At 44.2% G+C, this 24,718-nt stretch overlaps 1 protein-coding gene across 2 annotated transcripts in view; it reads left to right on the forward strand.

The window, feature by feature from the left end:
• The window catches only part of GPR132 (G protein-coupled receptor 132), an 85,779-nt gene extending 61,486 nt beyond the window's left edge, over positions 1 to 24,293 (forward strand). Inside the window, exons 1-2 of one of the 2 annotated variants that reach the window (XM_027458713.3) lie at positions 5,027 to 5,465; positions 19,984 to 24,293. In XM_027458713.3, the coding sequence (XP_027314514.3) occupies positions 20,009 to 21,115 (1,107 nt within the window). In that variant the 5' untranslated portion in view covers positions 5,027 to 5,465; positions 19,984 to 20,008 and the 3' untranslated portion in view covers positions 21,116 to 24,293. Of the gene's footprint in view, positions 1 to 5,026; positions 5,466 to 19,983 lie in introns of those variants that run through there. The other variant, XM_038180411.2, reaches the window with a different exon arrangement.
• The last annotated feature ends 425 nt before the right edge of the window (positions 24,294 to 24,718 follow it).

Raw genomic sequence — 24,718 nt, forward strand, 5'->3', positions numbered from 1 at the left:
AAGGCTGAGGTCTTTGAGTGGGGTTTGGCTGTGATTCTGTCATCCTAGGTTTGTCCAAGGCACTTGCTCCATGTGCTGATTCTCTGTCCTTGGGCCATTTACGTCCCTGGGGTTTCCAAGCCAGAGGACAAATTTTATGACACTGTTTCCACGATTGACACTTTTTTTCTATTAACCCCAGATATAGTAATGAAAAATAAAAAGCACCATGCAGCAGCACCAGGCTTTGGGTTGCCAGAAGATAAAGTCCAACCTACTCCTAAATCCCTTGATGCGTACCGAAATACTGCAAGTTCACCAGCTTTTGGCTCTTCCATGGAAGGCTTCCAAGGAAAAAGAAAAACAAAGTGATATTTGAAATTACAGTGCTGTGAACAGGAGGTGCAAAACCAGCTTGAATTTCTCCATATTTACACCGCAGGATAAATGTGGTTGCTCAGGAGTTCAGACCGTGTCGTAGACGTGCAGTTGGCTCTTCCCTCAGTGGCTGCTAAGGTTGACCAGAGTTCAGGTGCTGCTTCTTTGCCTCAGTAATAAAATCACACATGCATATTCTCTGAGCCGCACCCTTTTCCTGCACACACTGACAAGTGTAACTTTCTTCACCCTGAGGGTGTTATAATTTCCTAGTATGAGGAGGTGTTTTCTTTAAAAAAAAAAAGCCAGCCATGTCTGTCAATTGGCTGCAGCCAGCAGCAGTGCTGAGCCTACACTGCAGCTCGGTGGTCCGGGCTGTAGCCTTGTCCTGCTATCTGTATCTATTCATAGTTTTTGGCTGCTTTTTGTTGTGGCAGTTTGAGCCATATGAAATAATAATGTGAATGGGCAGTAAGGCCTGTGGATGAGGAGCCAAATGCATTCTTGCTACAGCACTCACTAATTTCAGCCTGGGCTGTGGGTGAGCCACCAGCAGTAGTACCTGTTGGGGAGGTTGCTGTATTTAAGGTAGTGATGTACCCCGCTTTGTCACGGGGACCTCCACAGGCAGACTGATGCTCTGATGATGCTCTGATGACAGACAAATCTGTTATTGCCCTGGAGAAATAAGTTAAAGGTCTCTAAAATGCACTGTGAGACAATCAACTGCACGGTGCCGGGGAGCTCTTGCCAGAGTAGATGTTAATCCAGTGCCTGAAGGCACAGAACTGTGCAACCAAACAGGGCTTTGCTCCTCCGGGTGAGAGACTTCTGCTTGAAGAGAGCATGATCAGTCACACCTTTGACTTACAGATTTCCACCCCCTAGGCACACGGTGCATCACTGCACCAGTGAAAGCTGTGGAAGGGCAAATTTATATGTGTCATTCACAAAAGCAGGTGAATCAAAATCAGGAGAGCTTTAAAGCACAGAAGCAGGGTGCAGTCGTTATGCAGCCTGATAAACCAGAAGTGATCTGACTGGCATCCTGCCCCACAACAGCGCAGTGAAATGCTTAGAAAAGGCAGTGCGCTGAAAATCTCAGCAGCTGACACTTCTGCACTTCACTTCCAGCAGCATTACAAGAAGGTTTCTGTACTCCCTGCAGGATGTGTGCTGTGAGCTGGATGTGCATGGGAGGCCAGAAAGCCACGTTAGTTCTTTTGCCACTTACCTGGCCTGTTTACAAAGGTGGGACGGAGCTGTCCCACATGTGCAAGGGGAAGACTGCATGCAGACAGTTTCTGGGAGGAAACTGAGCTGTGGTTTCATCACACTGCTCATCCCACGGTATCTTGTTTGAGGGATCCAACCTGCGGTCGATCCTGTTATCAACTGAAAAAAAAAAAAAAAAAAAAAGAAAAAAACAGCACTGCTTCATTAGGCACAGTTATGTAACATTCCTGCACAGGGGGACTTGTTCACAGGCATTTCCACCGTGTTCTTGGTGAGAGGGGCGCAGAGCTCAGCATTACTTCATGCTCCTTAGCCCCACTCTGGCCATGGCTGTTCTCAAGAGTTTTGTGGGGAGGTAGGATAGACAGGGAATTTGAGGTTTTCTCCATTCATAGGTTCTTGTTATTCTTTATTTTGGTCATGAGCAGGGGAAGTTAACACTAACACTGAGTATTTTCATGTGCTGCGGAGCAGAGAAACGCCAAATATTCTGCCAGCTTCTCTCAATAGTTTCCAAATGAAAAAGGGGAGTGAATAACTCAGCCTAAAGTCCTTCAGAGACATTGGACCCCACCAGACTTTCACGGTTATTTCTGTTTTCTGTTCAATGGTGTACAATCATTTTCTCTAACGTAGTGCTGCAAAAATCCCAAGAAAGGTCTGTGTTATGCAGCTGTGAGCTAACACAAAGCTGGACTCTTTTCTCCTTAATTTTTTTGAAAGTCTGTGTACCCCAGTATGAAGATGATAAAGAGTGAAGACAGCTTATATGCAGTTCAACATGCTTAGACATGGTACCTGCCTTAATAGCATCCAGCAACTAAAAGGTAGGAAGAAACATGCTCAAAATGCCCTATTTAAACTCTCTGAGGTGCAAAGAAATGTTTCCATTTACTTCAATCAGATTGAGACAGAGGCCAGAGGGTTTCTGCCTTCTGCTACAAATGGTTCTTTATCTGATCTTTTTTCTGCCTGGCTATGGCATCAGTACAGTATAACGCAGGCCGAAATTTATATCACCGTACTGCTTGTATTATCTCTACTGAATACAGACTAAACTTACTTGAAATGTTTGATTTGTTTTTGCCACACATGGAAGTGCTAGCTGTGTTTTCATCTCCAGTCAATGAAGATCCTGTCAAAAGCTTTTGAAAGCATCTTCCAGTGTGAAATCTTGACATCTGACCCTAACTTGCTAGGGCAATAATCATGGGTGATGTTGATTCGGGCCAAGCGCTGACAGAGGCATGAACCAGCAGTGACTCTAAATAGCAATGTTTTCAGGCTCACGTGGAAGATTGAGGGGTGCAGAGAGCTGTTATCTTCAATTTCTCTACAGAGGACCACACAACTTTTAATGTGTCTAGTTGGCAAATGCATATGTGCCTCTATTTGGGTATTCTCACTCCTGTGTCAATGTGAGCACGTATACATAACGGGTAGCATGATCAGGCAGGTATCTGAGTGCACATTTGACTGCTCTCTAATGCGAGCTGTGACCTGGTGCTCACAAATACCACAGAGGAGCCCATCAGTCCCCGTGAAATTTCCAGTTCTTCAGGTCAGAGAGCACTCTCCTCTCTCCTGTCCCACATCTCCGAATGAGGAGTGGTCAGCTACACAGAGAAATCAGCTTTGGCCATCTCAGAATCACTGTGCCCAGCCTTCTCCATGTCTTTCTTTGAGTTTGGCATCTGCACAGAGAAGGACAAGGTGGAAATCATGGGTGTGGAGCAATGCACAGGCTGGATCCAGTGCCAACCAGTCTGAGCTGGTGCATATACAGATTTCACCAGTCTCCTCCACAGACGGAGGCTCCCAGGCTGGTCTCAGCCTCTTCTACCCCTGTTCCTCCTGGGCACTGGGAGTGAAGTGTTTTTTACAAGAAGACCCTTCCCCAGAAACCTTCTGTGGCAGAAGTGAACCAAAGTTACTTTTTCACCCCAGAATGAAAGTACATAGCAAGCATTTCTTTTATTTTCCAAAGGAAATATGTCACTTTTGATACAGCTATAAAAAGCAAATTCAGTAATCTGCTCACCCTTGGTTGTAACCCAGTTTCTCCTGGCTTACCTTAGCCCTCAGCACCCTACAAACACCGACAGACCCCCAGGGAGAGCTGCAAGCATCTCACCACAGCTGGTGTTGGGGGAAAGTTGATCAGGAAGTTGCTTGAAAATTTAATAAATCTGGTTATAACTGCTCAGGGTCACACATTATCTGGCATGACACATGGAACAGGTCTCAGAAATGAGGTCTAAGCTGGCATTGTAACACTGATCTCTCCTTCCTCTGTCACTTAAAGCCTGACATAAGGTTTTTGCCCCTACAGTCCTTCTTATCAATGCTCTTCACTGTCCTGCAAATCTGTTTCTTCTTGAAGTTGCTCAAACCACCACCTCATCTTCTGGGTACTCTGTCTTTTCTAGCACCACTGGCACCAGAAGGGTCTTTCCCTGATATCACCACCCCCTTCTATTGGGCTGTAATACTGCTCCTCATCCACCTAAATGCCTAACCTAATACATATACTGTACATGTAATGCCCAGGGTGGGTTTATCTCCACTCTAAAAATAAGAAATAAACACCTATAGCAGACATCCCCTTCCTCTGCCAAAGCCTGGAAGCTCAAGCTGCTCCAGAAGACTTTTTAAAACCTTTGAATTTGCAGCAATGATGCAGAAACTCTGATAACTCTTTGGGGCAGTTCATTGCTCTCCTGTCCCTCCATAGCACATTGGCACAATGACTGAGGCACACACCCAGGACTGGACACCAAGAGATGAAACTCCTGGTCACAGATGCAGCTTGCAAGTTACAAGATCTGAACTTATGTCTTCTCACCCCTCGACAAGTGACTGAATTTGAAAACAATTACTTCCTTTGTTATTTTTTTTTCTTAGCTGCTCTCCTGACTGCACTGGTCAGTCTCTGCTTCCTTCGTCAGCCAGCCCATTGTGCCCCAAATTTACCTCCCGCATCTCACAGCCTCTCTGACAGGGCAAGAAGGATGGATTAAATAGAGGCTGGAGGCAAAGAGCAACAGCTCAAACACCCCTAAAATGTGCTGGGCTGCCTGGCTGGGCACAGGGGGGAAGAAAGCAGGGCGTTTCTCACAAGCCCCGTCCTAAACTGCAGCTGTGGTTCCTTAGCTGCTAACTTGTGAAAGGCAGCAGCCATGCACGGCTTGTGTGTGTGAGAGTCCATGGTGCAAAAGCAGCGCTGTGTGCAGGCACCATGTAGTGTCTGAAGGCAATGTGGGGGACATCCATGAGAACAGACTGCTTCACAGGACTTTTTGAGACCTTTGAATTTGCAGCAATGTTGTAGAAACCCTGATAGGCTGTGTGCTCTGATCAGTAGAAACGTCATAGCCCCCAGTCCGGGGGCTGTGCTTACTCATAGACCCACGAGCATAATGCTATTTATTCCTCTGTCTTCCTACTAATGCCACATTTTCCTGTCCTGACCATTTGTTTTTTCCCCTTTCTGAATATCCTCTACTTACAGTAATTAGTACACAGTTTCTTCTGCCTCTTCTCACTCTTTCAGTGTACTTTCAGGAGCGGATCTTCCCAACGTGGTTAATAGAGATGCCTTTTTACAATGTCCTTCTCAAGTCATGACAGGATTACGATTTTCAAGGCTGGGGGATTCCAGTCACCCTCTTATCTATAACTGTGCACCTAGCTACAAGTGACACTGGTACCCTGAGGAAGTCACCAGCAGCGTATTTTCTTTCGGCTCATGACACTTACGACTACGTGGTGTTGCAGGCAACTTCCTGAAGTGCATACAGAGCAGCCTGCGAGCGCGGCACGAGTTGGAGTGCCTTATCATCTCCTCTGCAGCAGCCAGGGAACAAAAAGAAGTAAGTGGTTTCTAACTCCGAGATAAGGCATTCGTTCTGCTTAGCAGTGTTTGGCTTTATTCAGGTTCAGTTGCTGCTTTTCCATGCCACATATTCGTGCTTCAGTATCATAGACTCTACTGATGTTTCACAATCTAAAATGCCTTGTGATTGATGTAGCAGGCATAAAGTGCTGTTGGGTTTGTGTTAGTTAGAGCTCATGGCAGTTGAAGGAATCTTTGATTCATCCTTGAGGGTCTCTTCCAACTCGGGACATTCTATGACTATGATTCTTTGCTATCTGCTTTCCTTGAAAATTCCCTTTCCTATACAAAATATATTCTTTCCTTACGAAAGGATTTCAGTTCCAGTCAGACATCAGTGATTACTCAGACTGAAAGACTTTGGGAGAAGCAGGTTGCTGTAAGGTTAGATCTGATGATCACTGCAAACACGAGGCATGAACACTAAACTACTCTAAAAATGCCAATGCCGTTGGCATTGCCAGACTTCATTTGGTAGACTATTAGAGAATTCACACCAAGCCTTTCCTCTCATCCTCTCTCTGCTGGAAAAACTAGACAGACATTTTATCATGATGTTTGCCTGATGGTCTATAGTGCCTGTTTGGATATACAAGCTTTATTTTTTTTTCTTCATCTTCTGCTCACACAGTACTATTGATCACTGGCACACAAAAATACCAAGACTAAGTTGAGATTTATTTTTTTTTTCCCACCAAATATGTTGGGATTTGCCTTGTTTTTCTGAGACACCAAAAGTTATGTGACCATGCTCGGTGTTGTCCTCTGCAAACACAAGACCTTGCTTTTAAATAAAAGGCTTTTTAAATAAAAAGCTTTTGCATTCAGCATAGCCATTGCTCAGTGTAGTAGCTACAGTTTTAAGGAGACCACACGTCTTCTGAGACAGTCACAGACTGGTAACAGCAGTTGCATCACTCTGGCAGATGGGCAGAATGAATCAGTATGAGACTTTAAAGGATCCTAGTTTTGAGAAATTCTGAGAAATTCTGAGGTCAGAAAGGTTCTTTCTTACATAAAAAGAAATTTAGCAAAGGGTAAACATCCCACCAGAGCTAGGCTCCCCTAATCAAACTGAACTCTGTTTCCCATATTTAGTTTCTCATAGGGTCTTAGTAGATTTTTACCTACCTGGTACCTTCCCCCATACTTATTTATTTATTTGTTTTCAATTTATGTTGCAATAGAAAACACTACAGGTTATAGATACTAACTCCCGTGGAACTTTTAAAACAAAGTTTGCTCCTCTGCCAAAGACTGATGTGCACCTGAGCTGTTTTAACCTGCTTTTCCTGTGATACTATTAAACCCATCTCTGCATTCAGACAAGTGGCTCTTCAACTTCCAGTAACCTCATTGCTCTGCTCTTTAACAGCCAATGGGCAGGCTTATTTTCTCCTGGGGAGCTCTCCATAGGTTTGTACACAGGACACTACGTTTAAACAAATAGTCAGAGTATGAATCGAGCACCTCTTCTGTAGAGGTTTCTGCCTGAAACTGCAGACGGCTCTTTCAGGTTCAGCATTTCCCATGCCTCTTGGACGGACACTGAGTTTACAGCCTCATCATGATCTCACAAATAGCACTGATTCAAGGACAGTGTTTCGACTATCTCTGGGTGCCCTGACAAATCTCTTCTGAGCTGAAATGGAAATTTCACAGTTTTATTCAGAATGATTTTGCATTCCTAGCCAGGTTCCTTTATTTTTGCATACAAGAGGCTATGAAAGTGCAGATAGGTCACTGGTTCCCAAAACAGACAGAGCTGGGAGTGGGGAAGCAGACTACTGCTGCAGTGAGGGTCACGACAGGGCTTACATTAATAGCTGTGGTCCCAACGCAGCGGGAACGTGGCTGGAGTGGCGGCTGCAGCAACACGAGGACAGGTTTCTGTGGTTGCTCTCTGTGACTTAGTACCTGTACATCTGGCCTGAGCTCAGCACAAGCTCAGGTTTTGCTTGCCTTTTCTTGACATGCACTGTGTTCTCAGTGTGACATGGGGCGTATTAGCTAAAGCAGCAAGCAGTTCAGTGCTGAAACTAATCTGTGTTGTCATTGTCCCATTTCCACCTGACGTTGTTTTTCTTTTAGCCTTTTTCCTTGGCCAAAAGCATCTGGATATCTCCTCACCACCCCAGGGTTGCTGTGAATGTCTCATGCAGGTCTGGCTGGGGTTACCTGACATCCCTCTGCCAGATGCTCTTGCCTCCTCCGTAGGCTGTGCCTCACTGTGTGAAAATCACTGCTTTAAATCAACTCCGTGGGGGCAGCGTATACAAGGGACACTGGTTTTGCTTAGTGCTGCCTTGCGTGCTGGGGATATATTGGAGCACTGGAGGAGGAGGTAGTCAAGGATCCCATCATACTGGCAGAAATCCCATCAACTTTACAGATGCTTTCTGTAAGGCATGTCAGGCTCAACAGAATCTGGCTCTTAATTTATTGTTACTTTGATTTTATCTCTCTTCATGTATCAAGGCTATTTTTAAAGCAGGGTATTTAGTGCAGATGCACACCATCAAACACATCTATAGTTCACACCTGGTTGATGCTGTTGGTGGAAGGAACACGCGACAAAAATATTCTCCAAGAATATCATGCAGTGGACCTGAAGTCTGTAAAGACAAAGGGTTGAGTACTCAGTCTCACATCTGGAAAGTGATGTGGGTTGCATCATTGCATATGCAAGCAGGGTCTTAATGGAGTGGAAAGGGCTGAGAAGTGGGAAATGCAGAACAGGGTCCACTGAAAATAATGCATGGTTCTGATATCCCTAGGGAAGGATACTCTGAGGAATAGCTGGTAGCTGGGATTTTTACATATCTTTCAGTGTAAAGTCTAAGAGTCCCAACCACGAATCAGATACTCAGTGGTAGATGTACAAAGGGAGAAAGAGATGTCTGCTGAGGATATGGACAAGACATAACAGGAGATTTAGCAGACAGAGGAGTGGGCTCACAGACACGTCAGAGACACGTGGTTACCAAGAGGAATCTTTGAGCGTCACAGTTTTTACTGGCATAACTAAAGTCTTAAGGGGAAAACCCTGCTGCTGGTACATGAGTTAGTGCTATAGGAGGTGACCCGGCTGGCAAAAAAAGGAAAACAGTAGTTCTCCAATTAGTTGAGAGTGAATCACAGAAAAAGAAGGAACAAAGAAAATGAGTTTCAGGGTAAATGGAAGAGGAAGAAATACTGATGTCTGAGTTCAGAGCACTCAAAACTACCATCTTTAACTGTTCTGTTAAAAATAGGATTGCTTCAAGAATAGAAGGCAATGTGGTTTTCACAAGGCTTTGCAGATCCCACCTGCTGAGCCGCATTCACTTCAGCCAGAGTAAAACAATTTTCGATGAAATCTAACTAGAGTTATCAGCAACAAGCAATTTGTCAGTAAGCCTAAGTCTGGAAGGTTGCAAAATTATTTGGGACTCTGTTCTTTCTCTGCAGCCTCTTAGTAATGATGATGCTACCAGCAGCAGTGCAGCTCCCACATTGCAGTGGTTGCTGCACACATCCACAAGGGCAATGCCAATACCAGTAAATTGCCCACAGCAGAGAGAAAATATAATGTCACGAGGGCAAAGCTCAACAGCATCTTTGTGTTTTCCTATTGCTGGCAGAGAGTATTTCCTATTACTGACATCCTCTCTGCGCTGACTCTTTTCAGCACTGTAACACCACAACTGGTCTGTGGAATTTCAGTGGGATGAGAGGGACAGCTGTATTTTCAGGTTGCAGGGAACACCTGTGATTCCTGTGCCTGTCACTGTTGCAATAGAGGTGTCAGTGCAGGAAGGGGGGAAGCTTGTCAATTTCTGTTTGACCAGGAGATGTGTTTGGTTATGAATAAATATTCTCTGCAAGTGTCACTGCCTGATGGCAGTGGACACTGTTGTCCCCTGAGCAAGTATCTTCTAGCTTCCATGGGAACTTGAGCAGCAAAGGAGGTACAAGTTACCAGATGCGGTTCTCCTGGGTCAGCAGTGGATTGCAAACCACTGATTGTATTGGGATAGATGGGGGGAAAGCAACCACAGGATGGCAAAAGACAAGAGCAAACCATGGCAATGCACAGGCCACATATGGAGACAGACACAACCAGGTGATGACAGGCTGGCAGGATGTGACATGATCTGTAATAGAGAACAGAGTCTGGCCAGGGCTCAGTGGTGACGCCAAGAGCACACAAGACCAAGCTGTGGTCGGACAAAACCCTTGGCCATTAATAAAAAAAAAGAACAACCGATACAGGGAAACAAATTGAGCCATCAGTGAGCCACAGTCCACAGCCATATTACAAAAAAAGCAAAGAAGCTTGCCACAAGGTAGGATAAATACACGTCACTAAAACACGTGCCGTCTACCTGTCTCTGTTAAAACAGCATCACTTTATGTGTGTCATCAGCAGAGCCCAAGGGGCCACATAGCTTCTGTGGGTCCAGGAGCACAGCTGGGTGCCTGCTGCAGGCTACCACAAGCCATAGGCATGGCTATGCCATTCCCACACTGATCGCCCTGCCTGTCTGAGAGCTGATGGGACTGAATGTTCACATCTCTGGACAGGATTCAACCCAAATGCTCCTAGCTGGGACAAGTGTCTCTCTTGGCTGCAGGGTCACTGTTGTTGTCCTTCGCTTTCTCAGGCACAGACTTAAAGGCCTTTATATAGGCCTTGTGTTGGTCCAGGTGTCACACATGGCTACCTGCCTGCACTTACTGAAGGGTGAAAATATACATGGCCTCATTCCAGAAATCTCCAGCAGCTTCAGAACAGTTGCTGCCTCAGAGATGATTTAGAGTCTTGGTGGTTTGAGGTGAAAATGGCTCTAGCACAGGCCTTTCTGTGTCTCGGTATGCTTCTTGCTGACTGGAGTTGTTGGAGGTTTGGCAGGAGTCTGCTGTTTGAAGGCCTGGATGACTGAGGCCCAGAAGGAGGAAGGTGTCCTTAAGGAGCTCCTGGGGAGAAATTAAGGGCAAGAGGGTGGTGGCACAGCAAGCTGTTGGCATTATTCTTGTGGCATCTCTTGGGTACCCACCCAAGAAATGTGAAGGAGGCCCAGATCTGTCAGTAGACAAGGATGAGCAAAGAAGAGATCACTGAAGAGCTATGAGGAGACAGCCAAGATTTGCCTGCACCTTTGTGCCAAGGCTTGGAAAGTAGGCCCCACCAGCCACCTGGGCCACAAGATAGAGCAGTGGGGTGATCCCAAATCTCCAGTGCCTGCTGTTGTTAACACAGCAGTAGGAAGGCTCAGGCCTGAGGGCTGAAGGCAGGCTGCAGCAGTTACAATCTGCCTCACACGGCCACCACACCACCAGGGAGGGCCAACTCCCTGATATCCCCCAGTTCTTTTGGGAACCCAGAGCTGTATTCATCTTCATGTTAGCCCTCTGTGACAAATTTTCTGGTGATTGGTTGTTTTGAACATCTGGGAGCACCCCAGGGGGTTCCAGAGATGCTGTGCATGGGAATCCCCCTCTCAACTCTTTCTTCCAAGACTTGATGATTTTGGCATGAACTAAGCAGAAAGTCTGGCCAGTTAATTTTTTAGATAAGCCACTCGAGTAACAGAAGCCTTATTTAAATAGCCTTCACTCCTAAGGCTGTCAGTTATAGCTGTGCTAGCTTTATGGAGGCATCAAGCACGAGTGCCTACTGGTTTCATGTATGGGGTAAAAAGTGGGCATGAAACAGCAGCACAAAACTTGCCAGTCTCAGGGCTGTTCTCAGCTCTTCACTTTCACCACATCTGCTCCAAAATCTATGCTTCCCTCAACCTTTTGACATCACTGGCTTTGTAGTTTGACGTCAAATTTATGAGTGCATTTCTGAGGCTCCTGATGGCTCTCCTGATTATGAATCAGTTCCTCTGACCATGGTACATTTTCTAGAAAATCTGATAGGTATAATAAAATAAATCTGGTTGGCAACATCATTTCTCTGATGTTTTCAAGGAGAACTTTTTTCAGTCACCAGTACCAAAAGTCCCAAAATCATGAATCATGGCCTTAGAGTCATGAGACTGGGGAAAGAAAGTCGACTGATATGGGGGACTTGGGAGTCTGTGTTTCAGCTGTGAATTTCCCCTATCTACTCTTTCATCCTTTACCATGTATGACATGTATATAGTTTTACCTACCACCTTGACTGAGGCAGTTTTAAACCCTGTAGCTGAAGCTTTCATTTTTACATTTCTCTCTTATCTGCCTGGCATTGTTTTTTCATCTACAGTCCCTCACCAGCCAGTGTAATAGGAACATAAGATGCCCGTTTTATGGAAGGATTGCAGTTTCGAGCCACGTCATTCATCAACCCTGAATTACGTGACAGTTCACCTCATTGTCCCCACAGCTGCTTATTTTAGCACAATAGTATGTTTAAGGAAGTGGATGTGTGGATCTAGGCAAATGACCACACACACGTATTTAAAACCTCTGGTTACTAAGAGTTCACATCTATGAACATTGTATCACAAAATAAATCAAACGCTTTCTTCACTTTCTTCTTATCAGAAATGGTTGCTCCTCCTGAATGGCAGATGATGATCTTCTCTCTTCTGACAAATATGTTCCTTTAATATATATATATATATATTATTATTTTTTAATGACCACTTATATATGCAGTATAAAGTTATTTATTGAGACTGTATAACTGATCTCAAGGTTCTGCTGCTTCATCACAGCAGCTATTTGTGGTTCCTGACAGTGGTCTGCAAATGCTCCATAGCTGCTTTAACCAGCAATAGTGAACAGAGAGATTATCTGCTTTCACCACAATGCTGTCTGTCTGGTGTCTCACAGTTGGAGACTGTTGCAACCACTGATGTAGGAGTGCTTACTTCTCACAAAAAAACTACCTAAACTTCAGATGACTACATTTGATTATCAAAACAAAGCCTATGCCTTGCGTTGGTTCAGCAGAAGGATGCATAGAGATATTTCTTGTTTCATAAGAGTCTTCTCCATGGCCACAACAGCCAGAGAATGCTCAAAAGAGGGCAAAACTCAAATAGAAATCTAACAAATGGACAAAAATTGCCAGTTTCATATTTCAGGAATCACATGGAAGGCTTTTGTATGGTTTTGGTTTTCATGAGTTGGTATTAAAAATGCCTCATACAGTTTTTATTTATCTCTGCATTCAAATCCCATGAATGCTTTCCCCTTCATTAAGCTAGGATGGAGGCAGCCGTTGTAAGATGGAGCTGCGCTCAGGCTGGATTCCTCATATAGTCCTCTAGCTTTGAAGTACCTTTTTTTTTTTTTTTTTTTTTTTTTTCCTCTCTCTCTCTATGCAGGATTTTGAAACTATATGGTGTCAAATCCCGTTGCATTGTGTATTTCATTAAAAATGGTCAGTCTGCTGGGTAAATAAGTGGAGCTGCTGCTGCCTTTCCTTTACATGCTGAGCCTGCCTGAAAGGAATGTCTTTATGTACTAGTCTCTTTATTACTAATGAAGGGAATATAATAATAATAATCATCATCATCATCATCATCATCATCATCATCATCACTGACTTAATGGGCTAATAGGTCATAACCTTTTTTTATGCACAGAAATAGCAAAAACATTGTTTACTTTCAAGAACAGCAGAGCAACTAATCCACAACAATTTCTTGCTTTCTATTAAAATTAACAGACACAAAAGCTAGTGGCTGGAAACTCAAGAGACAGGTAACATAGTTTCTGCGTGAGAAAGAGAAGCCTAGATTCAGAATGGGAGTGATGTGGCTGGTGATGAGTATTGTAGATGGTACGTCTGCCATATTTAGGAACTGATGACTCACAATACTAGATTTGAGCGGTCAGACCAATATTATCTTTGTAATACTGTGTCAAATAGTTATGGTACCGCATACTACTAAGGAAAGCACACAAAACAAAGAGAAACTCAGGTCCTGTTTCATTAAAGGCTGATTTACACTTTAAAACATGAGTGAGGGCTGATATCCTTCACAAATACTGGGGGCAGGAAGGGAGGTGTGAAGGGCTGGTTTGTTTTTATCCTAATCATTACAAGGATAGCTTTATTTTTTTATTATTATTATTAATCTCCAAATAAGCCCCTCAAAATTCTCATCTCTTCCAATAATTGGCATAGAAGGATGATTGGAAAATGATTTGAAAATGAAAAATATATAAATAATGTGCTCTGCTGATATACTTGTATTCATGTATTCATGTTAGGGCTTTCACTGTGTCTCCTCTTTTTTTTTTTTTTTCTGCCCTTCTGTATCTCAGGTGAATTAATCAAAAGGTTTTCAACCAGTGCTGTATTCAACTATTGTGTTTTTTTCTACCTCCCCTGAATTGTATCTGAAATTTTCTTTTTATGTCTTTCCTAATAATGGTTATTTTATTGCTCTAACTTCTTTGTTGGAAATCAAAAGTTTTACATGAGCAGCTAATAACAACAGACAACTGCAAAATAAAGCTTTTTGCTTTCTCCCTCATTTTCACTTCCCTCTTTACACCTAGCGTTAGCAAAAGCACTTCAGAATCTTCAGGGAAGATCACATATTAATGCAACTGGCCTGGATATGCAGCAGCAGCACTCAGTGACGCTCATCAAGTCTCCACACTTCTCAGGACCCTTCTCAGGACCCTTTTCTGCTTCATGCAGGACCAGACTCCAGTGAGGATCTTTAAATCTGAAACAATAAGCTCTAAGTTAACAGGCTCACAAAAGCTCACATGTTCTTCAGGACTTAGCAGTTAAGTTTTCAAAGTAAAACCAAAAAAAAAAAGTGATGTGGTTGGAGTGGCTGTCCGTCTGCTATGTGGCTCAAATGACCACAAGCACTGCTTACCCAAGGTGCTTTACTTAGGACTTGCAGCATCCACACAGGTGCCTGGTGGGATACTTTTGGTGCAAAGGCCCCTAAATAGTCAGGAGAGACCAGCAGCACCTCTGGAGGTTGGTGGAGGGTGCAGTTCACTTTCAGGCTAAGCTGCTCTCAATACAGCCTCTCCCTCCATCTGCTTCTGGCTGCTCTGCTCCTGGCCACATGCTACTGCTAATCCCCTTGTGCCTGCCCAGCTGCTGCTGTGACCCTGGAAGGCCAATTCAAAAAGGCAAACCGACGGACAACTGACCCAGATAGAAAAGGAGACGCATTTTCTGCTAGCTTACCACTCTGCATGAGTTCACTGCAGGGTCAGGCAATGTACTGGTCAGGGAGAAGGAAAAGAAAAGATCGGTGACAGTCAGGCTGTTATTCTGATGTGGCTGTGATGTGAAACCACATTCTCACAGCATCCCAGGTTCATGGTCTCATCTCCCATGAGCTGTGTGGGACATCTCTGCAGGATAGTTCAATGCTCTCTCATGCCGGGCAAGTGAGAGGACAGATGACCACCACGCAGGCTCTCCTGCACAATAGCACCGTGCTTTGGACCCTAGCCACAAGATGGGACATCTGATTCCTAGATCAAACATCAGTGCAGTGTTTGAATTCAGATCTGCCACTGTCTAGGAAAGCCCAAGAACTCCTCCTTTCCATTCCTCCCAGTAAAGCTGGGCTGCCAGCCATAAGAGATGCTAAGTGCAGTGGATCAAGGACAGAGGGAGAAAAGGGCAGGCAATGTCAAGAAGGTTTTATGGACCCATTTGGTAGGCTGTCAGCAAGACAGAATCACAGAATCACAGAATCATCCAGGTTGGAAGAGACCTCCAAGATCACCTAGTCCAACCTCTGACCTAACACTAACAAGTCCTCCACTAAACCTCATCATTAAGCTCTAAATCTAAATGTCTTTTAAAGACCTCCAGGGCATTTCTGCTGCTTTTTTACCACACATCAAGAAAGTTGGATTTCGCATCCACACCCTTTTTACTTGAGCATCTCAACATGCCCTGACCTCTTCTAGGATTTTCTCTGTGTAAGATCTCAATACATTAGAGCAGGTAGGCACTCCATTTTAGGAGCAAGAAATGTAATTACCTATTTGTCTAACAAGTGGGAACATAACACAGTGAGATTAGAAGCCCTACCATAGATCTACCTTCCCCAATATTGTGAGTATTACCCAGGCCAAGAGCAGATGTCCAAGGAAGAGGGTAAATATAGAGCAGGCTCTCAGCAAATATTTTGTAGTAGATTATCCCATCTTACTGTGATTTGTGCTCAGGTGCTTACCAGAGGTGTTGTCTCTGTTCTGTCAACAAACCAGGAAGATGAGATATTTTATAGGTGATAAACATGCATGTGCTGACTGAGGTTTGAGTCTTACTCGGTGAGCCTCAGGGAACAAGAAGCTCCTGCATGCTGCTAAATATGTGTTGAGCTGTTGAAGCAAAACACAGTCATAATCTGATGTTAACACCCAACAGTAGCTGGTAAGCCCTAGCAGAAACAGAGCTGTCACAGAAAGGAGGGGACAGCTACTTTGGACAGGCTGTGCTCAACAGGTTAGCCTGCTGCCCCCAGTGAGGTGCCCACGGGTTACCAGCTGCTCCTTTAGACAAAGCAGTAGGATCGTGAATGCTGCATTAGGGAGATGTGGGGATTCAGCCATCGCAGCCCAGCCACCACAGACGAAGACAGGACTTCGAGTCCTCTGGGCTGAGCAGGACATGAAAACAGCAGACTCTAAAGGCCTGCATAATAACATGCATTCAGTTCTAGCGAGTCAGTATTACAAGGAGAATTTTCATGAATTGCCTGTTCAGTGCTGCTTTCTGATCTGCAGTTTGAGGGGAAAAACCCTATCCAGTCCTGGTGAGCTGAGTAGAGACTTGTCAAGCTCAGGGCCAGAAGACTGCTCTGGATAGGGCCCAGAGCCAAGAGAAAGGCAGGGGGCAAGGGGAGCAAATGGGTGCCCTCCCCTCCTCCTTCCTGGAACGGGGCTGCGATCGGGAGCATTATTGCTGGGAAGGATCCAGGCTCCTGAGCTGACAGGCCAGACCTTTGCAAAAGGCACCAGGCACATGTTTTTTTCTTCCTGAGTGTAAATTCATGCGTATGACCGCTCTTTGTTGGTTGAGACTTTGCGGCTGGCAGCTGGCAAGGGTCTCCTGAGCCCAGCATCGTCCCTGTGGTTGAGGTGCTGCACTGACAGACAAGAAAAAAAAAAAAAAACAACCTGGTGCAGGCAGATTAAAAAGTCACATGCATCTCCTTCCTGAGGCTCTCACAGGTGCCAGACACACAGGAAGGAGACATGGCCTGGAGGCAGGGCCTTGCCTCTCCCTCATCACTTGGCTGATGCAGAGAGGAGGCACCAGGATGGGCTCCATGCCTCTCCCTGCCCCCCCTAGCACCCGCAGACCTTCCTGAGGAAGAGCATGGTGCAGAGAGGAAGCAGCAGGCTGGGAGCAGTGGCAGCGCACAGCAGAGCCCTGCTGATGGGCCTGTGCTGCTCCATCCCCTCCTTTCTTGTGCTGCACACATGCACAGACATCATGGGGGACACGGGAGGAGGCCAGAGGCCCAAAAGCCCTGAGGAGCTGGGCCTGGAGAAGCTGAGGAGCAGAGCAGGAAGGGAGGGGGCAAAGGAAGGTGGCATGCGAAAGAAACATTGGGAACTGTGTGTCTACAGAATAAGTCCCCTTTGGGAACATGTGTCTACAGAATGGCTTCTACCACTTCCTTCCTGCTCTGCACCATCGCTGGCTGCTTGCTGGTGAGGCAGGTACCTCAGGGGGAAGCATGCCTTCGCACAACGAGTGGCGAGCAACAGGCGTAGGCAGTGCAAAAAGAAGAATTCGCAGACAAACAGGGCCAAGAAGCACATGAAGCCCTGGGGGAGGGGAGGAGAGTGCACCTTCAACCACTCGGAGAGGTTTTGTGCACTATGGTGTTGTTGCTCATGGCTGAGACAGCGTGCGACTGTGCCACGTCCCCGCCTCAGCTGCCGCTGCCTCCATCACCTCCATCACCTGTTTCATTCACCTGCTGTGCTTCACAGCTCTGTCTCCAAGGCACCTTTGTGTTACACAGGTTCCTGGTGGTCTCACATCACTCAGACGCAAGGAGAGGACGAGCTCTCCTATGCCATGCTCTGGGTGAGGTCTGGCACAGAATCTCTGTTGACCCAGAAATCAAACGCTGCCTTTATCCCCCCTCCACCACTGTTTGGTTGGTGGCCTGCAGAAGGCCTCATCTCATTGACCCAAGGTGGCAGGTGCCCACAGGCAGAAAGAAATGAATGTCACTCCTTATCACAACTATCACATTTCTAAATAAATACCAGCTATGACTACACTTTCACTACTAGAAAAAAAAAAAAAAAAAAAAAAAAAAAAAAAAAAGGAAGCAAATTCAAAAACATTGCAGCAGCCCTGCTGAGTCCTGTGCCGTCTTCCCCCCACATAGTAGTGAGGATCCTCTTCTTCAGTCATCCTGAAGCTGGGACATTTGAAACTAAAGGAAGCTTCAGATCCTCCTAGAGAGGACCTGAACATATCCATTGGACACCAGATGGTCCAGCTCTCAGATGAGGAGACGTGTCCCTCTGGCACTTGGCTGGATCAAGGCATTGTGGCCTGACTAACACAGTGACCACTGCCTGCTAACCTCTAAAAGTTTCAGCATGCAAGCGGAGCATGGTTTGCCGCAGAGGGAAGTGGAAGGTAGACACTGAGCAGGTCACACCCTACAGTGTACTTCTTCCACACCAGCAGCACTTTCTCAGTTCCTGTGTCTACAGAATCCCCATTCCAAGTGTCACCCTGAGGAACAGCTTTCTGTGCCACTGTTGCTGGGGATGGCAGGTACCGCTGCCACTGCCCCGCCTGCTTGCTTACCAAGACTGGAAATGCATCTTCAATACGAAGCTGCTGTCACTGGGGCTCTGACTGTGTTTGTGTACTTGCTGCACATGAACACATTTTGGCATGGGCCAGGAGGACTTGGTCTTTATGGCTGTGGCTAGCACATCACTGCTGTGAGGATTTTGCAGCCTAACGCAGCCTTCGTCCATTTCCTCATACCATCCTTATCTGCATTAACTGAACTAGGTCTGGGGACTGAATGTTCCTCAGGCTATCTTGAATGATAGGTGCTCTGTTAGGCATTCAGGCAGAGCTGCTTATGCAGCCCCGGGGAGAGGAGGGAACGGCCCCACCAGCTCGCCCACCCTCCCAGAGATGTAGGAGACAATGCAGGTCCTCACTGCCCTGGGAGCAAACTGCTTCCCCCTATGTCTGCTTGAGATTGGCCCAAACCAACAAAAAATAAATGTTCATAGGCTGACACAAGCTACTTTCTCCTCTGCATGAACACAAGGTTAAAGAAATTGCTCGTGCACAGTGAGGATGAAGGCTCATACTCCACCTCTGTGTGAAGGGACTCAACTCTACCAACACATCTCACCGTGGCAGTTAGCTGACTGTTCCCTGGAGCAGGTGTCCACCTGAGTGCCCAAAAATTAGGCCAGACAAGATCTCTTCTTATTAAATGTCTTGCACCACAGGCAACTTCAACTCATAAATACAGGAAAGTACAAGTTTTAAGAGAATACAACACCATTACAGCACATTCACCTCCATGTTCCTCTCTTCACTTGGTAGATTTCCTTGTGGAAGTCGTGTGACTTTGCAATTAGTGCTTCTCCTAGCACTACATAACACTAACCAAATGCCAAGTCTGCTCTTGTGTATGGTTGCCTTGGAAAGGTGGAGTTTTTGTAACCACTCCTTTTCAAGGAGCATTAATTTTCTTCACCACCGTTTCTTAAAAGCATACATATTCTTCTCTTCAATCTTGTTTACTTCCTTTCACTACACATTTCCTGTTGTTTCCCAGAGGTATCAAACAGATGTGGCAGGCAGTTTTGCTGACTTGCTATGGTGAATGTTACATAGCACTACAAGTTTTTGCTCCTCATCTACAGTTATTCACTGAGAGAGGTGTGAATTATCTAGATCTGAACCACTGTGCTTTATTACAGTGTGGAAGTGCATGCCAGTATCCAGATTCTAGTTCCTGTATGCTGGGTAGTCTCTGATACATTAAGTGCCCTCAACCAATTGAGATAGTTGTCCCATTTGACCAGAAATGATAGCTTCTTCCACCAGCCTCCATCTGAAATCTCAGCAGTTTGCAATTTTTGTTACTGAGTTTGAAAAAAAAAAAAAAAAAAAAAAAAGATTGGAGATTTATACCCTTAATGCTGTTAATTTCCTCTGCAAAGCAACTTTAGTATTTGATCAGCAGCTCGATTCTTATGTCTTATTTATGAGGCAGCCTGGTTTAAGGTCAGTCCCCAGCCCCTGTTTTAGTGACTAGGCATGCTATAGTCAAGAAATTCCTTGTGAGGAAAGGCACTTCTTCCTGGAACTAAATCAAACCTGGCTTCCAGGGGATACTACAGAATAGTAGCAGGTCTTGGAAAGCTCACCTGTCCTAGATGGTTTCCCAAGACAAGCATCCCATTTGTTCCCCTGCGATGCCCTTACACCACTTATGGGACTTTAACCTTTACTGACACATCTCTAAGTGATACAAATGTTAACTTTCTATTTTGCCTTTTCTGATTCTCAGGAAAAAAAACAGCTGGAAAGAAATCATGGCAAATTCTACAGGCTGTCTCGCAGTTGTAAAGGATAATGTCACCATTTGCAAAGGCATTTCCTACAAAGACAGCAAGACACTTCTCATTGCTGTTTACAGCTTTGTTTTTGCAGTCGGCCTTCCAGCAAATTGCATAACTTCTCTGCTTACATTTATGCAAATCCAAAGGAACAAAGTAGTTGCCATCTACATTTTCAGTTTATCTTTGTGCGAGCTGATGTATTTAAGTACCTTGCCTCTCTGGATTATCTATGTGCAAAATGAGCACAAATGGTACATGGGTGAACAGATTTGTAAAATAACAGGATTCATTTTTTTCTGCAACATATACATCAGCATTCTGCTTTTGTGCTGTATTTCTGTGGATCGCTATGTGGCATTGGTGTACGCTCTGGAATCAAGGGGAAGAAGAGAACGGAAAAAGGCAATCATAATCGTATGCTTTCTCGTTGCTGTGGTTACAATAATCCACAGTCCAGTATTTTACATGAAGAGTATACATAACGATACCTGCTTTGAGACTTTACCCCTTGACAAAACACTGGCTTCTTTCGGCTTTGCCAGATTCCTATTTGGATTCGCCATACCTTTCATGATCCTCATTTTCACAAACTACAAAATTTTCCAAAGTACAAAAATAAGTACCAGCTTGACTTGTCGCCAGAAGACCAAAGTGAAGTATCTGGCAATTGCCATTATTGTCATTTTCCTGATCTGCTTTTCTCCCTACCATGTGGTACTCTTAATAAGGTCTGTATACTTTCTGCTTCATACAGATTGCTCATGTCCATTTGAAAAAGACATATACCCAGTTTTTACAGTGTTTCTGTGTTTATCCACTGCAAACAGTGTTGCCGATCCAATTATTTACGTGCTGGTTAGTGAAAACGTCAGAAAAGACATTTTAAGGACTCTGAGAAGATGGAGGTCGAACTCATCCAGGTTCAACTCATCTCTTAGTCATAAGAGTGAGAGCACCAGACAGAAAACATCAAAAGAATTGCAGGAAGGAGTACAAAGAGAAGAAAACAAAGAAAGAGCAAATTCATCCCCCATTGAAAAGACCTGTTATACCAGCAAAGACCCAGAAGGTGGTAGCTAGCAGTTCGCTGCTGCACCTAGCTGCTGACAGCACGTAAGAAGTTCCAAACTTGAGCTGCAGGCTGCTTGCTGCAGCACACAAGTATTTACAGGCTGATGTGTGAAGGAAGGTTTTTTTACATTACGTGGGCCAGCAACTCCTAGAGGACTCTACAGGAATGATGCTTCTTATTTATGTTTCTCTCCTACGATAAAGTTTGCTCACCACTATCATCAATGCAAACCTTGCTTTGTGAAGGACATGTGGAATAAACTATGAAATTTACTGTGACTCAGACTGAAGTCTTAAAAGCTCATTTTTTTTGGAACTACTCTTCTCCGTTCACAAACTTAGAGACAGTTTTATCTTCTGAGTTGGACAAAAAAGAAACACCGTACCTAGGAAAACAATGTAAGGCCCATTCTTCTGGTTGAAATTACTGGTCCTCGAGAAGGTACATGTTAGATTCTCATACACATGCACCGTTGTTAACGTTTGCGGTTAACCAGTGGAAAATATTAAAAATGAGGAAGTCTTTCAATAAGAGCCTTGAAAATGTTCCTAATGCAGAAGTATGCAGCTTAATCTACCTTGCACATTCTGAATATAATTGAGGGCAAAATAATGTCCTGAAAACACATAGCAACAGTACTACAGTGTTACTTGAGAAACGGCACAGTCCTGACATTTTTATAAATGTGCATTTCAAATGCTTAATATTTTAGAATTAGTAGATTTTACATGTTTTGCTGTAAATTCTGGAATGCACTGAAGTATATAGAAAATGTATAAATTTCCAAGTGGAATTGGGGACTGTTTTTATGCTATCTCTGAACATTTGTTGAAGTTGTGTTTCACTTCTGACTAAGATAACATTTCCCTCCCAGTATTGATCTGTTGTTTTTCTCAGTGTGTAGGAGTCTATACAAGAGGTAAGAGCCTTACAGAAAAATGAAGGGTGGCAGCATGGAGAATGTAGTCCCTTTTGCACATAGAGAGGGACTGCCTTGGACATGCTGGTGGTGCATAATGAGACTATGCTGGACAGATTTCGTTGTTACTGCCTCTGCTTTTGTTGTGAATAAATTACTGATGGCAGTATCCTGTGCCTTCAAACCAGAAATTACAAAATAAGAATTGTATAAACCTGCCACCTGGCAAGATTTAACTGAACACTTTCTTCATATTTGTATGTGATCAAAATAAAACAGGAAAAGATCATGAACCAATTGCATGTTTATTTGAGTACAAGTTTCTAAAGTGTTCCACGGTGTCATTCTGCTTTATCTGCAATGTTGTATTTCAGTAATATTTTTAAAGGCCATTAATGTCCACATTGCTGAATTGAACTAATATTAGACAAGGTTAATGTAAATATTTGTTAATGTTTTTAAATTGTCATAGATATTCCTGTACTTAATGCTTGATACTTACACACTTTTGGAAAGAAGCATTGTGCCAAAATGGCATTGCCTCAAGTTATTGTATTTATGATATATTTATTTTTTGTATTATTTAATGGCTCCTCTGGCATCTTTCTATGAAATGTTTGTGTCCTCAAAAATTGTTCACATGGTACTGAATGGACTACAATATTGTTTCTAGGAAAAATGTGAAATTCTGTTGTGATGTTAATTAACAGATAGTGCTTTTCTATTTCTATATGCTTCCTAGAGATCAAACTTTCTAAGGTGTAAAGAAGAGATTTGTGAAGTGCTGAATACCCACAACTTTGCTGCAAATCAGATTTTCCATTACTAAAAAAAAATTGGTAGCAGGCGTTGCTCGTAACAGCCCCAGTGGTGTTGGTTTATCGCTGAAGATGCGTATGCAAACTGCACCAACCTCAGGATTTTCGTAGTCTGACCGTAAAACTTTGATGAATAACAGCAGTGAATTTGTAAGAAACCAAAGAGACAGACTTCTGAACTGGCTGAAATGGATGCAAATTAGATATTCACCCTGATGAATTTAGAAATCTCTCTTTGATGTTTTTTCTCTGATAAAAAGTGAGTGTATTTAGAGCAAACAATATTGGAGTCCAGGGGCACAGAAGCAGGGGACAGGAATTAGGGTCTGATGCAACAACAGTAATTCCAGTAATTCTTTTTCCTTGCCTAGTTTACTTGCTGTTCCAAATTATTTTATCATTGTGCATCTTAATGAAAATCCTTGGAGCATCTGTGTCCAGCCAGGCTCTGAAATAAACCCCTCTGCAGCCTGATCTAACTTCAGAGATGACCTACACAATCTCCAGCGGTCCTTTCTAACCTAAATTATTCTGTGACAGAATGCTGAAGGGATTACAGGGGCCAGGTACCAAGCAATTTATCCATACGGGAAAACTGCAAAATCCTAACGTCTTTAGAAGTTATAAGTAGAACAACAGTTTTATGGCTAAGTGAAGACACCAAGAAATGCTATTTCCATGTTGTTAAAGTATCCCATCAGGCACTGACTGTTCCAATGTGATGAATTGAAGCGCGTGATCTCAGTGTTTTGTCACACAGCATCTGATTATGCCATAGGGCAAAGGAAGAACCTCAGTATTGGGATGCTGGCTGGAGACCCAGCAAAGGACACTATTAGGATCAGAACGGATCCGAAAGGTTGACTGAATGTGTGGATATTTTCATCTTTCCCTCCTGGAAGGCAAACACCAGTGAGCCTGCAGGGATCACTTCACTCTGTGAAGAACAATTTACCTACTACATCTTACCTGCAGTTCTCAACCAAGCTGTTTGGATCTGCCCCCGGTAACCTGCCAGCTTTCTCAACTCATCTTAAGCTATAAGATGACTTGGAGAGAGTACAGAACCCAACCTAGGCTGTGCTTCCTAACTTGATCTTTAGACAGACAGGTTTCCACAGAGACGTAGGACCATAGAATCACAGAATCACAGAACATCCAGAGTTGGAAGAGACCCATGAGGATCATCGAGTCCAACTCCTGGCTCCACACAGCACCACACAAAAAATAACCATGTCTGAGAGTGGTGTCCAAGTGCTTCTTGAGCTCTGTCAGGCTCGGTGCTGTGACCACCACCCTGGGGAGCCCGTCCCAGTTCCCAACCATCCTCTGGGTGCAGAACCTTTCCCTAACCCCCAGCCTGACCCTCCCCTGTCCCAGCTCCATGCCGTTCCGTCAGGTCCTGTCACTTTCACCAGAGATAATAAAAAAAAGATTATTTTATTTTTACATGTGTCTCAGCCATTCTTAGAGTACCTAGGAGATAAGTGGATTGCTGATCATTTTAAGTATGACTGTGAAGCATAAAGTGAATAATTTCTGTCTATCAACTAAAACTGGCCAAATTAGTTTTTGCAGATAGTACATATTTTTGTTTATTCATCATTTTAAACTAATTGCAAATACTGCACTTCTAAGTCTTTGCTTGTGGTAACACTCAGAAATCTCCACTCCTGTCTAAGAAGCAATCAGAATGCTCAGTAGCAAATTTTGCCTCAAGAGAACAGTTGAACTTCCTCTACAAAACATGCAAACCCAGCTATGAATAAACCCAGACTCTCTGAGCATGACAAAGTTTCATCTGCAGCTGGTGATCCTGTAGCTGCTCTGTTTCAGTCCCTGCCACCATGTATAACTCAATGCTGAATTTCTGT

This window comes from Anas platyrhynchos, chromosome 5 (assembly GCF_047663525.1).
Source record: "Anas platyrhynchos isolate ZD024472 breed Pekin duck chromosome 5, IASCAAS_PekinDuck_T2T, whole genome shotgun sequence".
In the NCBI taxonomy this organism is placed as follows: domain Eukaryota; kingdom Metazoa; phylum Chordata; class Aves; order Anseriformes; family Anatidae; genus Anas; species Anas platyrhynchos.